General features: G+C 52.2%; 1 protein-coding gene across 1 annotated transcript; it reads right to left on the bottom strand.

Moving 5' to 3' along the window:
- Positions 1 to 230: 230 nt before the first annotated feature.
- MYD88 (MYD88 innate immune signal transduction adaptor) lies at positions 231 to 11,734 on the bottom strand. The gene is made up of 5 exons (XM_035316367.1): positions 11,385 to 11,734; positions 6,960 to 7,091; positions 5,441 to 5,621; positions 4,298 to 4,389; positions 231 to 1,861 (listed from the first exon to the last, which is right to left on the bottom strand). Exons 1-5 carry the CDS (start codon positions 11,713 to 11,715, stop codon positions 1,707 to 1,709), a joined length of 891 nt encoding a protein of 296 aa, XP_035172258.1. The 5' UTR covers positions 11,716 to 11,734; the 3' UTR covers positions 231 to 1,706.
- Positions 11,735 to 13,193: the final 1,459 nt, after the last annotated feature.

Below are 13,193 nucleotides of genomic sequence, written 5' to 3'. Positions count from 1 at the left end.
AGCTAACAAGACAGGAAGATGCAAATGTCACCTTGGCACGATGGCTGCAGTTGTGTTTGTAGAAGGGACTGAAAAATACCCAGTTTACAGTCCCAAACTACCCCATAAAACGTGTCAACAAGTGTTGCTGTGCTCAAATCAAGGACTGCCTGCTCCCAGCCAGGAGGAAGAAGCAGCAGCAGCTTCCCAGGACTTTGCAGCAACCCCTGGTAAGTGGACACTTATTTACAGCGTGGGCGAGGAAAAGACTTGTGCACATTCCTGTCTGAAGAACTCAGCCTGGTAATGCTTTAAAACATATCTTTAAAAAAAAAAAATCACATCCACCTTTAAAAATGGAAACTAGTAAACCATTAAGCTGTAAAATCAACATGAGTCAGGGGCTGGGGTAAGGAACAAAGTGGCAGAGTTCAAGCAACTGCAGATACATAAGCAAGATTCCCTCTTCCCAATTTAGTGGGTCAATGTTTACAGAAAATCTGTTCAATATACCCATAGGGCACTTGAAAACACTACTTGGGGCAGAATTCTTGCCCACACATTAGTGACTCTGCTGGTTAATTCAAATATGCTCTTTCCTATTAAGGGAACATTTTCTTTTATAACATAAACAGCCCGATCTATATTTCAGTACACTTTTTATTTGATATTTATCCCTGTGCCTCTGAGGCATCCCAGAAGCTGATGTACTTCTGGCAGGCTCTTAAAGGTCACACAGTTTAAGAGCCGGACCCACGTAGGTGCCCAGCTCTGTTCCTCTTCATGTCAGTGAGCAAAAGCATCCTGCACTTTGTGTAGCAAGGCCTTCCCCTGACAATACAGATTTAACAGCCGATTCTCTAATAACGTGTGGCTGTTGTGAACATTTAACAAGGTCTGGGAATATAAAATCCTGGTGTAAGACACGCTACTCCATCACGTCACCTGGACACAGGCAGACCCGCTGCAAGAGTGTGTCCTTCCTTACGGCTCTCGCTTCGATAAGCAAAGAAAAAAGAATCACTTCTGTCAAATCTGAGGAACCACCTCAGGAAGTGCTAGTGCCAAGGGATTTACGCTGGAAGTGAACACGGAACGGGAATCCTGTGATAGAGCTTAAGGATGAAAGCATGACCAGAAGATGTGGTCAATTCTGGTGCCAAAATCGGTGATTCTGCTGGTGCTGGCCATTCCCAAACTGGGAACCGGAGCCCAAAGCCTCCCCTCCTGCAGATCACCGAGCAGCTGTGGGATTTCATGGACATGTTAAAAAGACACCAACCCTAAATGTTACTATAGCCCTTAGAGAGCTTTTAAAACGGCATGATAATTCTGTTTAAAAAAGCCTGCAGTTTGAGGCTTGTATCATTTCCTATCTTCTACCAGCATTTGATGTTCCCAGGTCTCATCAAACGCTTACAATTGGCCTTCCCATGTTAGTGACTCCGTTTTTCAATGTGTATTTCCTGTACCTCCAGTGAAAGTTCTTACTACACGAAATGCTGGACGCTGTTCTCACTGACTCGAACAGGAACACCCGGGCAGTTCCTTTATCTCCCCTTACAAGGTAAAAAAAAAGAGAAAATTCTTTGTTCCCAGTCGCAGGCTCCAAATACTGTGAGGATCCAAGTTCTGCAGTGGTAAAAGGCACCGTGTGATCGACACTGTGGGCCGAAGGCACAGGCAGGATAAATTAAAAAAGAGCAGCCAGCACTCGTCACTTTGCATCACGGCAGCATGAGGGATTTTGCCAGTCTTGTCCAGAACCATTTTTTGGTGCAAGGATTGGTGTAATCACAGATTGTGATGAACCGTAGGATACTCGGGAACTCGTTCTTCATGGCTTTGCACTTCACTGGAATCAGCCGTTTGAGACGAGCACCTGAAAGATGAGCACATGCGGAGGATCACACATAGCCCGTCAGATCACAGAGTCACAGAGCGGTTTGGGCTGGAAGGGACCTCAGAGCCCACCCAGTGCCACCCCCTGCCATGGGCAGAGACCCCTCCCAGCAGCCCAGGCTGCCCCCAGCCCCATCCAGCCTGGCCTTGGGCACTGCCAGGGATGGGGCAGCCACAGCTCCTCTGGGCAGCCTGGGACAGGCCTCGCTTCAATCTATTGCTTCCTAATCTATTCCTTCCTAATATCTAATCTAAATCTAATATCTAATATCTAATATCTAAATCTAATATCTAATCTAAATCTAACCCTCCTTCAGTTTAAAGCCATTACTTCTTGTCCTATGACTGCACCCCCTGACCACGAGTCCCTCCCCAGCTCTCCTGCAGTCCCCTTTAGGCCCTGGCAGGCCGCTGTGAGGTCTCCCCGGAGCCTTCTCCTCTCCAGGCTGAACAACCCCAACTCCCTCAGCCTGGCTCCACAGCAGAGGTGCTCCAGCCTCTGAGCATCCTCGTGGCCTCCTCTGGACTCACCCCAACAGGTCCCTGTCCTTCTGGTGCCCCAGAGCTGAGTGCAGGGCTCCGGTTGGGATCTCAGGAGAGATCCTGCATGCATTTCCTCCTCACAGCAGCACACACATCACAAGATCCAGGTTTGGTCCTGATTTTGTGCCACCTCAGCACAACACAACGAGCTCTCACCCTGCGGAGCAAGTTTCTGAATCACAAACCCTCTGCTAAGAAGGTTTCACCCAAATACGGATCAGGTCCCACGTTTCATCTAGTGTGAGCATGGCAGCTAGCGCTGAGCCCATCTGGGAGTGGTGAGGGCCTAACAAACTGCAGATATAAAAGAACAAAGCACAATTTCTTGTCAAAAGCAACCAGGAGTACAGTCCTGAGTACTTCCAGATGTGCTCGGAGATAAAACTGAGCCACTAAGCTTCTTCTAGATGGTCAGCTCTGCTGGGTTATCTCCAGGTCTTTTTCTTCCTGCCCTGAATCCCTCAGATAGGCTGCAGAGAGGGGCTGGGAGGGATCACTGATAACAGGAACTGCTTTTTGGAGGCACGCACACGATCAGACAACTGTCCCTGTGACGACTGCTGCTTGAAGGAGCAGCTGCTCTGGAGAGGAACCTCTCCCTTCACGGTTTTCCACAGGGACACCTGCCACCAGCTGAAGCCTGCTGCCCAGCGCGAGCGCTGAGGCTGAGACCTGGGCGAGGCAAGGACAAGATCTGGTAACTGCAGCAGGTGCCTCGGTGATCTGTGAAGTCACACAGTCTGGCAGAGCTCAGGTTTTACATTCACGTGTGCATTTTTTTTCCTTTTCCTGTTGCTCTAACTACAGACAAAATGCCAGAACTGAAAGGTCTTTGCTACAAATTCTTCTGGTTAGGGGCTGTTGCAGTGCGCTAGGGACGCTCAGTGGATTAATGGCCACGACGGGAAATTATTGTGTCAAGGAAGGTGCAACTCCCAGCTCTGCCACCGGCTTCCGATTTAACTTCTGGCGTGTCGTTCGTAACACCACATCAAATCCCTCATCTAGAAAAGAGACTCGGTACGTGGACACTCCCACAGGTATTGCACAAGCCGTGCTGCACCTACTCCCCAGGAGCGTAGCCAAGTGTGGGCTGACTGCTGCTTAGAGAGAAGCAATCTGACCAGACCTGACAGAAACACGCTGATGGTTTCTCAGTTCAGAACAAAATACGGAACCGATTTTTCCCATCGGTATTGAAAATTCATTCCCTATTTCATTTGCCTACCCATGACGCTCAAGGATCTCTGCAGGAGGGTGCTTGTTCATTCAGTGACATCCCCGGCGTTTCCTCACGGCCTGCGTTTGTTGGAATACTTTTGTCCCCGGCAGCATATTTTCTGTACGGATCTCCCAGCACTTTCCCGAGCTGGCAGCCGCGACATCCCCGAAGCAGGCAGCGTTAACCCACTTGGCAGCCGGAGCACCCCGGCCGAGCTTCTCGCTTGCAGTCACACAGAAGGTCAACGGCGGGGCAAGGAACCAAGTCCAGGCCCCTGCCTGCACGGCCAAATTTATAAAACCACTGTTAGTTTTAGCGGCTGCTTCTACCGGTGATAAATCTGTTTGCTCAGGGAAGGGCATTAGCCCCAGGGTAACCTCTGCGCCTGGGTGGACTTTTACACGTGTGAGACATCGCTCAGTGGAAAGAGCCCAGGTCTGAGATGGCTACTGCTTCTGTAGCTACCGATTAATCATTTTCTCCTCCACCTGTATTTATCTCACCTGTTTAATCACATCTAGGACCACGCCTCACTGTGCCTTTGTGCAGCGCCCACTAGGATGGCGCTGATCTCAGCCGGAGCTTCGGATGTTACCGTACTACGAGCTACGCTGACAGGCAATTTTAAATGGGCTGTTTGTGAGATCTTACCTGGGGAAAGACTAAGAGCAAATTTGGTCTGAAAATCACATTCGTCGCTTTCCAGGTAATCATCTGAAATGACGACCACCATCCTCCGACACCTGAAATCGAAGCAGTCAAGGGAGACAAAATAAAATGTCAACGGAGACGCTTCTCAAACTCACTGGTAAAACTACGTACGCCTCCGAATTGCTCTGATGGAGAAATGAACCCACGAGCTGTGTTCCAGCAGCAGTTAGGTACAGGGTACAGACTGACAGACAGAAGGCTACACTACACACAAAAACTCGATGACAGGTACACTGAACTACTACAAGATGAAGAAATAGCAAAGTCCAGACTGTCTGTGCAATCTTTGGTCCTCTGTTTATCTATCATAAAAATGCCATCTTCATTATCTGCTCGCCTGCTCCCTTCAATGACCGAGCATCATTAATATGAGAATTTACTGGACAGAGCTTTATTATATGACTGTGAATTCACCTTGTATAATAAATTTGAGCTTTATTCTCCAATTTCCGGCTTACGTTCGTTTGAGGTGCCTGGTTGGAAACTACGTTAGGCTCTTTAGGTAAGGCTATGCTGTGTGCCAATACCTGCCTTAGGTTTTTTCACAGAGCTTAATTTGGCAGGACTGTGGGAGCAAAGGAGCTCCAAAGGTCAGTATTTCCCCTCCTGGTGCTATAAAGTACTTTCTGCAGGTAAATCTCCATCTCAGGAGTTGTTTTTATGTCACACAACTCCCAACCCCCCTCGAGTCCCACAGAGGTTTGAAGGACCCCTGAAGCCAGTGCCAGAGCCCTACCAGGGCTGTCCCTACAAATTCTACGCTGTGGGGTGGAGCCAACTCAGTTTGGAGCTGTATTCATTGAAAGATCCCCTTCAAAGATGCAACTGCTGGATACTCCAGCCAAAGAAAGGGAATCGAGTGCAAGCAGCACCACCGTGGTGGCGTCCTCCTTGTGAACTGTGAGGCTACGCGTTGGGGAACGCTTGAGTCTTCGCTCTTGAGCCGAGAGCGTAAAACAAACCCCACGAAGACATCCTCGTGGATTTTTCCTGCCTCACCGGCCCCACGCTGCCGACATCATGGTAAAACGAACGCGAAGTTCCATTACACCGAGCTGACCCAAGCAGCCACCGTCTGCTTACCTCCTTTCTATAAGTTCTCCGCTGATGGACCACACGCACGTTCCTGGCAAGACGTCCCGATCAAAGACACAGAGCTTCAGTTTGAACTCTGTTTGTTCCAGCTCTCTGATCATCTCCTGGACAAACTGAAGGTCTTTCTGACAGTAGCAGATGAAGGCGTCAAACAGCTCTGTCCCGTTCCCTGGAACCACGGAAAATTTAGCTGTCATCTTCTATAAACGGACTCCTGTAGTGAACATTCACTTGCTCCCACAGCCTTTGACAGGTAAGCTCTGCACCAAGGCAATTTAACGGAGGGGAGACGGAGCATGGAAGATCTGGAGGGAGCAGAGTACCCCAGAGGGCGCAGCCTGGAGCCCTTCTGCTCTGGCTTTTCACTGGAAGTTACACATCTAAATATCCGTGTGGCTCTGGGTCCTGCCTCTCTCGTTCAGGTCCCAGAGACAGAAGCTTCCCAACCCAAACCTCCCTGCAGGCCGTCACCCAACGACTGCTGAGGCAGGAGTACCTGCCTTGGGTACCTGAAGTCATATCCTAACTAAACGGCGCCGTTTGCCAACGGTGTTTAAGGCTGGCAGTTCTCGTTTATCTAGCACTCGTACCAACATTAAAGCTCTGTATTTTAAGGGCTACATCTCTTGCAATCAAGCACCTTAACATGGCTGGATAGTTTTCCGCTGTGTTGTTTTATTTCTGTGTCAGTGTCGGGCACGTATTGGAAAGTTTTTATGCCAGTCGAAGCCTACGACGGTGAAAAATAGGTCAGGCTCCGAAAGCTGATGCGAGAAGCAGCGAGCCGGCAGGCAGACGCAGCCCAAGCAGCGCCCAGTGAAGCAGAAGGGGAACTTGGCCGCCAGGCCCCTCACCGTGTGCGGGAGGGGAACAGAGCTGCCGTGGGTCAAGGCAGGCAAAGCTGCTGCGTACAAGCACCGATGTGTTTGCTGGTCTGTGGATGTTTGGTGGGGACAACGCTGTCCCCACGCCCAGCAGAGGTGGCCACCCAAACTCGGTCTAGCCAGAGGGGCTTCTGAAAAAGCGAGCTGACTCCTTTCTGCCCACACCGATGGCCGTGTAGGATGCCCGCTCCCTCAGCCCACAGCTGCACACACGCCCGGAGCTGTGCTTCCTCTCTCCCTGCACCTCAGCCCCAGCGAAACCCCGCTTCCTTTTTATTGGAGCCAGTTCAATCTGCCGAGGTGCTGCATGGCCCTGCCGCTGCCTGCTGCTGCGGGCCAGGCTGTGCAAAGGGACCCGCTTCTGGGAAGTCTCCTCCCAGGCACCGCCAGCGGGCTCCGTGCCAGGCTGCTTCTGGGGACAGCGCTCCCCAGGGTTGCTTCTCTCTCTGCCCAGGGAAAAACGAAAACACCTGCAGACTACCAAAGCATTCCAACCTGGGTTATATAAAGACATCAGTACTGAAACCGAGCAGCTTTTCTGCGTGGCTCACAGGGGCGTGCTGGGCAGCTGAACACGATTTCTACGCGAGGCATCGTGCAGCGATGTGACCGCGGGCACTCACCGTACGGATCGTCCCTGGTGGTGATGCCCATCAGCTCCGACGTCTTCGGCACGCTGCTGTCGACCGCCGGCACCTGCAGCGGCTGGTCGGCTTGCTGCTGCTTCCTCTTCAAGTACTTCTTGCAGTCCTCCTCTGCAAAAACACAGCAGCGACCCGTGAGGCTCCTGTGATGGTGCTTTCACGCTGCGGAAGCTCTTCAAAACGGGAATATCTATGTCATGGATGAGGGATAGTAGAGAGTAAAACCCTGCCTGGTTTTCGGTGCCTGTTTATGGACGTGTTGGCCTGGAGTTTATTCAACCCCTTCTCAAACCTCTCGTTGCTGCCTCCGCCGTCTCCTCTAGCATTTAGCTCCAGAAGCTCGTTTGTTAAGAACTCCCTTTTGTTTGTTTTAAACTTCATCCCTGTATATCCCCGTACCCTTTAAGCAGCCTCAGTATGTAACAAGTCTCAACCCGCTGCAGGCTGCCATTGCTGTGATTGTGAAATATTTAGCAATGTCAAGTAACTTGGGGCAGGGGGAATCTCAGTTAGAAAGAACTCTCCCCATTTTTCCTTTTAGTAATAAATGCAGACACACTTCAGATTTCACGCCGCCAGCCTTCGTAAGCCAGCGCCGTAGGTCACGAGGAGTACGTGTGCTCGTCACAAACAGGAGGGACGTGCAAAATTCCAGCAAGCCCCTTTGTATTCTCCAAGAGCTATCAGAAACCTTCTTGTAGCTCAGGCACTGGGATAAGGGCAAGAAGGTCTGCTGCTATGAACTTCCCAACCCGAGCAGCGACGATCTATTACCAACAGATTTTGTACAAAAACGAATGGTAAATCTAAAACTAAAGTCTTTGGAGAAGTGGCAAGAAATCCTGCAGCCTCTGCTGCCCCGCAACGCGCAGTTGCAGAAGAACTTGAAAGTAAAAGGAGATTTGAAACTGGCAGTTACCAAAAAGATGAACCTCCCAGCTGTCTTCTGCTGTGCTTAATATTCAGAAATAAAAAGAAAACCAACAAGTGGCAGTCAGAAAGCACCAGTCACTCTGAGGGTTAGGCTGAAAAAGCGACAGAGGTGGCTGGCACAGCAGCCCTGGCAGAGGGAAGGACTGCCTGGAAACATCCTGGCTGCAGTTATGAGCAGGTCCACAAGAAGCCTGGCTCCTGAAGCCCCATCCTCTGCTTCTGTCTCACTGCTTTGCGTCTCCCGAGTGCATTGTAACAAGGTGTCAGACCTGATGAAAGCTTTTCCTCAGGCTGAGGCATCCCCAGTCCGCCTCTCTTCCCCCTTCCACCCCAGTTCTTCAGCACAGAGAGGAGTCAGCGGTGTTCTTTACCACCCAGATGATTCAGACGTCACGTCTTTCCCCACTGAAGTCAGGTTTTTTGAGTCAGGTAAGCCCGTGCCTTTGGCATCATCACCAAAGCTGCCCTGAACTGGCTGACAGGTCGAGAAGTTGCCCGGGAAGGGCTGGCAGCAGCACCGTCGCTGTGCCTTGCTCCGGTGGGTAGCCAGGCTGGCAGCCCAAAATACCCAGTGCTGTGTGGGCAACGACGGACTATTATTTGTATAAGGAGTTCATCACAGGATCGGCTCTTGCTACGGAGGTGTTCTTTTTAAATACATCTGCTCTCTGTCTTCTCTTCTTTCTCCTCGTTGCAGAAGTGGCATCTGTGCCGGCCTGAGCTGAGTTTCTGCAGCTTGGTCACCAGCTTGGTCACCTCTCCACTCCCAGCTCGTTCAGGTGTTTGCTGGCTCACCCGGACCAGCCACGTGCAGATTTTTGATGGCATCATGCTGCAATCCCATCGATTCCCGCAGGATCAACCTGAGCCACCAGTGAGCCTGAAAGGATGGAAGACCTGCAGTAATTTGGAGTGGATCAGTCCCCAGCAGGAATCACTGCCTGGCCAGGCAGAGGTTAACGGGAACGAACGAGAGTCAAAGACAACTCCAAAGGTCCAAGAAGAAACGGGATGCAAACCAGCCCGTGAAGCAGCAAGCTAAGGTACTCCAAGCTAAGGTACACCAGTCTGCCCAGCACCTAACAGCACGGTGTCAGCTTTACATTCTTTGAATGGTCAAACGAAGCCGGAGGTATTGGAGAGAAAGAATAAAAGCTATCGGAGAGGATAAAGCCATGCAACCTGAAGTGAAAAGATAAGCGTGTGGTCCTTGTAAGAGAACAGACCCACGCCCTGCCAAGCAGGAAAGCAGCACTTGTAGCCGGTCAGGAAGACGTAAAAATCACTGAGCTTTATGTCCCTAAAGACGATCGTACAATGAAATAAGCTGCCGAGAAAAATTAAACCTAGGGCACATCTGCTAAGATGGAAAAGCTGCACCCTGCAACGTCCGTACTCCAGGCGGCGTAACCAGGGGAGCTGCTGCATGCTGCCCTATGGCACAGGGCGGCCCCAAGGGACAACCGCTGGGGACTGCAGGAGACCCCAATTTTTAGCCTGCTAAATATTTCACACGGCCATCCAACGAGGAATGGAGCGTGTGATGAGGAGAGGGGACTGGTTCTGAAGAAGAAACCACAAACCAAAAGCGTCCACTGGAGCTGTACAGCATCAAGTTGTGTTTAATGAGGAGCTCGGCTGATTTGCCCCCACGACGGCATCCGACGTCATCTGAGAGATCCTGGAGTGCCCAAGACCCCTGTACCTGCAGGTACGACACCGAAATGACCTGCATCCATCAGGAGGTAGAGGCCACGCAGGAGATCCTGAGGCCTGTCATACAACTCAGGATGCCTTTGTGGGGGCAGCTGCATCATGCCCCAGATCTGCACCTCCTGTAACGGAAGCAGAGACCACAGGAACCTCGAGACCGATGTTTTAATCTCCAAACTGAATCCCACAGCTGACGTCCTAATACGTGAAGTCCTAGTTCACGCAGATGCCTTCAGCATCAGGACATACCGCACATGACAGTTTATGCAACTGTCCATTTTCTTTCCTCTTATAAAATAAATAGCTCCGGCTTCTGCAAGAGTTTGGAGAACTAGCAACAGATTGCAGGCCCCAGCTGCAACCCTCAGCCAAAAATCATGAGGCACAGGAACAGCCACACTGGGTCAGGCTGTGGGTCCCTCTAGCTGTCCAAACAATGGTCAAGAACAGATGTCTAAGGGAGAACAGAAGAATAAAGTAAACAGAGTGATATTTTCCAAAATTAATCTTTTAGCTATAATCTATTTGTAGAATCTATGTTCTGGACAACTCGCAGTTCAGACATTTCCTGAGCCTGTGGCAATATTTTTGTACCCAACAGCCCTCAGTGGGTTTTTCTTCCAAGAATTTATCCGTCTCCTCTTATCAGCATGGCCCACAGCTGGGCTAAACTTGTGACTTTCCTGGAGCTCTGGCTCCTCCCGCTCACCCCGCTATTGTCTGTCCGGGGTCTGAAAAAGCCAACCCACTGCGCTCCCTCCTGGGGGCTCAGCCAAATTCAGGGCCACGAGCAGCCTCGCTGGGTGATGCACGCCGTTCTTCTGATACCACAGCTCCTTCACGCAGCTGGAAGCTTCTGCTGCTGGTTATGGTCAGTGGATCACAAAACACACTGGTTTTTGTTTTTATTTTTCCTCAAGCAGAGTCTTCAGAGCGTTCTTCGTTGGGTAGAGCAGCGGGAATGCAGGAAAGCCCTCTGCCGGTTCTTAGTCAGGCTCTCTACGTAGCCACATTCCTACATATTCAGTTCTTGCAGTAACAGGAAATGAGATTTATTATTTCTTCATCGGTAACCCAGTAAACTACACGCTGTAACACACGGCTTCAGAGCAGCCCCTGACTTTGGAAGTGCTTTGGCAGTGAAGTTCCCCTTCAGTTCTTACAGCCGGCTTCCCTGTGAATGCCTGCAATCACGAGCAGAGTCTACAGAGCACGGGTTATAAAAGCAGCTGTGGGACCTCCACATTCACTGCTTTGTGCTAATTCTGCCTCATAACTTTTCAGTTTGCAAGGCAATGAATTTCCCCTCCTGGTACCCAGACCCAACAGGTGGTTCTGCACATCCCTCACCCCCACATATCCTCCTATCACCCCACCGCTCTCACACTGTCCAACATCTGAGCCTCCTCTTGGCCCAGCCTGCCGAAAGCATCCTCGGATGTGCTGAAACGAACCAAGTGGGGCCTCTGGATAAGATGAGGCTCGCGATTACTTCGCAGGGCTCACAGCAGAACCGGGGCGTGCTCCTCCCTTCCCTCCTGGAAGCCCTGGGAGGAGGTGCCGGGAAGGGGCTGCTGCGTTGCTGTGTGACCGAGCAGCACCCCCTGGCCCCCAAAAACCCCCAGCAAGGAGACGTGGAGCTCGGTTTAGCCTCACACTCCCTCTGGGGACATCCCCAGGAGAACCCCGGGTCCCTTGTGCCCGTTTCCACCTCACCCCCAGCCTCCCCCCGAGCCCCGGGGTGCGGCCGCGCCTCACCCACGCTGGCGGCCAGGTCAACCAAGACGTCGTGGCGCTCCAGGCGCTGCAGGAGCTCGAGCAGGCGGCCCACGGTGGCCCCGCCGGGGCAGCGGCTCTGCCACTCGTCCAGCAGCGCCCCGGTGGGGTCGGGCAGCGCCTCCAGCCGCCGGATCTCCAGGTATTCGCAACCCAGCTCCTCGGCTAGCGCCGTCCAGTCGGCGGCCGCAGCGGTGCGGGGGTTGAGGTAGAGGCCGAGGCGGCGCCGCACGCCGTAGTTGAGCGCCACCATGGGCACGGCGGCCAGCTCCGGGGGCAACCCCGAGGCCGAGCCCGGCGGTGCCGTGGCCATGGCCGGGGCCGCTCTCGGCTTCTTCCCTGCCCCCGGCGGCCCTCGGGCTTCCCGCCCCGCCTCGCCTCACGGGGCTGGGCCCGCCTCTGGCCGCTGCCGCCCCCGGAGGGAGGCGAGAGGAGGAAGGCTGCGGGCTGAAGGAGCCTTTTTTATTTTTTATTTTTTTAAATCCAAACTGTTTGCCCAAATAGCACTGCAGGAATCCACACTTTCTTGTTACTGCCAAGCTCCAGGCTTCTCCAAAGGATCTAGGGGTGCTGATGGATGTTTGCCTAAGCGTGAGCCAGCAGTGTGCCCAGGTGGCCAAGAAGGCGGACACCATCCTGGTATCAGGGATAGTGCAGCCAGCAGGAGCGGGGAGGGGATCGTCCCCCTGTACTCCGCTCTGGTGAGGCCGCACCTCGAGTGCTGTGTTCAGCCTGGGGCCCCTCACTACAAGAAGGACATCGAGGTGCTGGAGTGTGTCCAGAGAAGGGCTACGAAGCTGGTGAAGGGCCTGGAGCACAAGTCCTGTGAGGAGCGGATGAGGGGACTGGGGGTGTTTAGTATGGGGAAGAGGAGGCTCAGGGGAGACCTCATTGCTCCCTACAGCTACCTGAAAGGAAGGGGTGGGGAGCTGGGGGTCGGCCTCTTCTCACAGGTAACCAGTGATAGGACCAGAGGGAATGGCCTCAAGTTGTGCCAGGGGAGGTTCAGGTTGGAAATGAGGAGACATTTATTTTCAGGAAGAGCAGTCAGGCATTGGGACGGGTTGCCCAGGGAGTTGGTGGTGTCACCGTCCCTGGGGGTGTTCAAGGAAAGGTTGGACGTGGTGCTTGGGGACAGGGTTTAGTGGTGACATTGGTGGTAGGGGGATGGTTGGACCAGATGATCTTGGAGGGCTTTTCCTGCCTTAATGATTCTGTGATTCTCCTACCTTACACCCAGATCACCAGATTCACACGGGAAGGCTGACCTGATGTACACACAATCTCAGTGTCTATGGTAGTGCTTCTGCTCTTTTTCCACTCAAAAGCTGAGGCACTTCTGCACATTCAGTTTTGGAGCTGCCAACTCTGCCAGCAGCAGCCATGTCCTGATTCCCCAGGTTAGCTCATGCCAACAACAGCTCCAGCTAACCCAGGAGATTTTACCCAACCTGGTTAGGATCCCTCAGATACTGCTCTAAGAGGGAACAGGTGAGAGCAGCAACTTATCATCATAAGGGAAAGAGCTGAGAGCAGTCACCTCTTACACACATCCACTTGGATCAAGAACCGGACATCTGTCAGGATCTGAGTGGCTTTGCAGCTGGGTTTCCAATTAATTAGGTTTGAACAAGTGATGTCCACAACACAATGCCTGTTCAGGTATTCCAAGGTCTAGGCTACTGCTTTGTCCCAGACTTTTATTCGAGATACGATTGTTTCTTTTAAGCAGCAACCCCTGAAGCTGACCCTCTTCCATCATCAGGAGCTACTCATCGCATCAGTTCCTGT

This window comes from Oxyura jamaicensis, chromosome 2 (genome assembly GCF_011077185.1).
Source record: "Oxyura jamaicensis isolate SHBP4307 breed ruddy duck chromosome 2, BPBGC_Ojam_1.0, whole genome shotgun sequence".
In the NCBI taxonomy this organism is placed as follows: Eukaryota; Metazoa; Chordata; class Aves; order Anseriformes; family Anatidae; genus Oxyura; species Oxyura jamaicensis.
Note: the sequence above shows the minus strand (reverse complement) of the source record. Positions and strands in the feature narration are given on the sequence as shown.

Bases quoted from the DNA above. Each gene is read 5' to 3' on its own strand.
- MYD88 (XM_035316367.1), bottom strand. From the start codon at position 11,715: ATGGCCACGGCACCGCCGGGCTCGGCCTCGGGGTTGCCCCCGGAGCTG. The intron at 7,092-11,384 runs GTGAGGCGCGGC...GTGTTTTTGCAG, and splicing joins TGACCTGGCCGCCAGCGTGG to AGGAGGACTGCAAGAAGTAC. The intron at 5,622-6,959 runs GTGAGTGCCCGC...CCGTGGTTCCAG, and splicing joins CACCAGGGACGATCCGTACG to GGAACGGGACAGAGCTGTTT.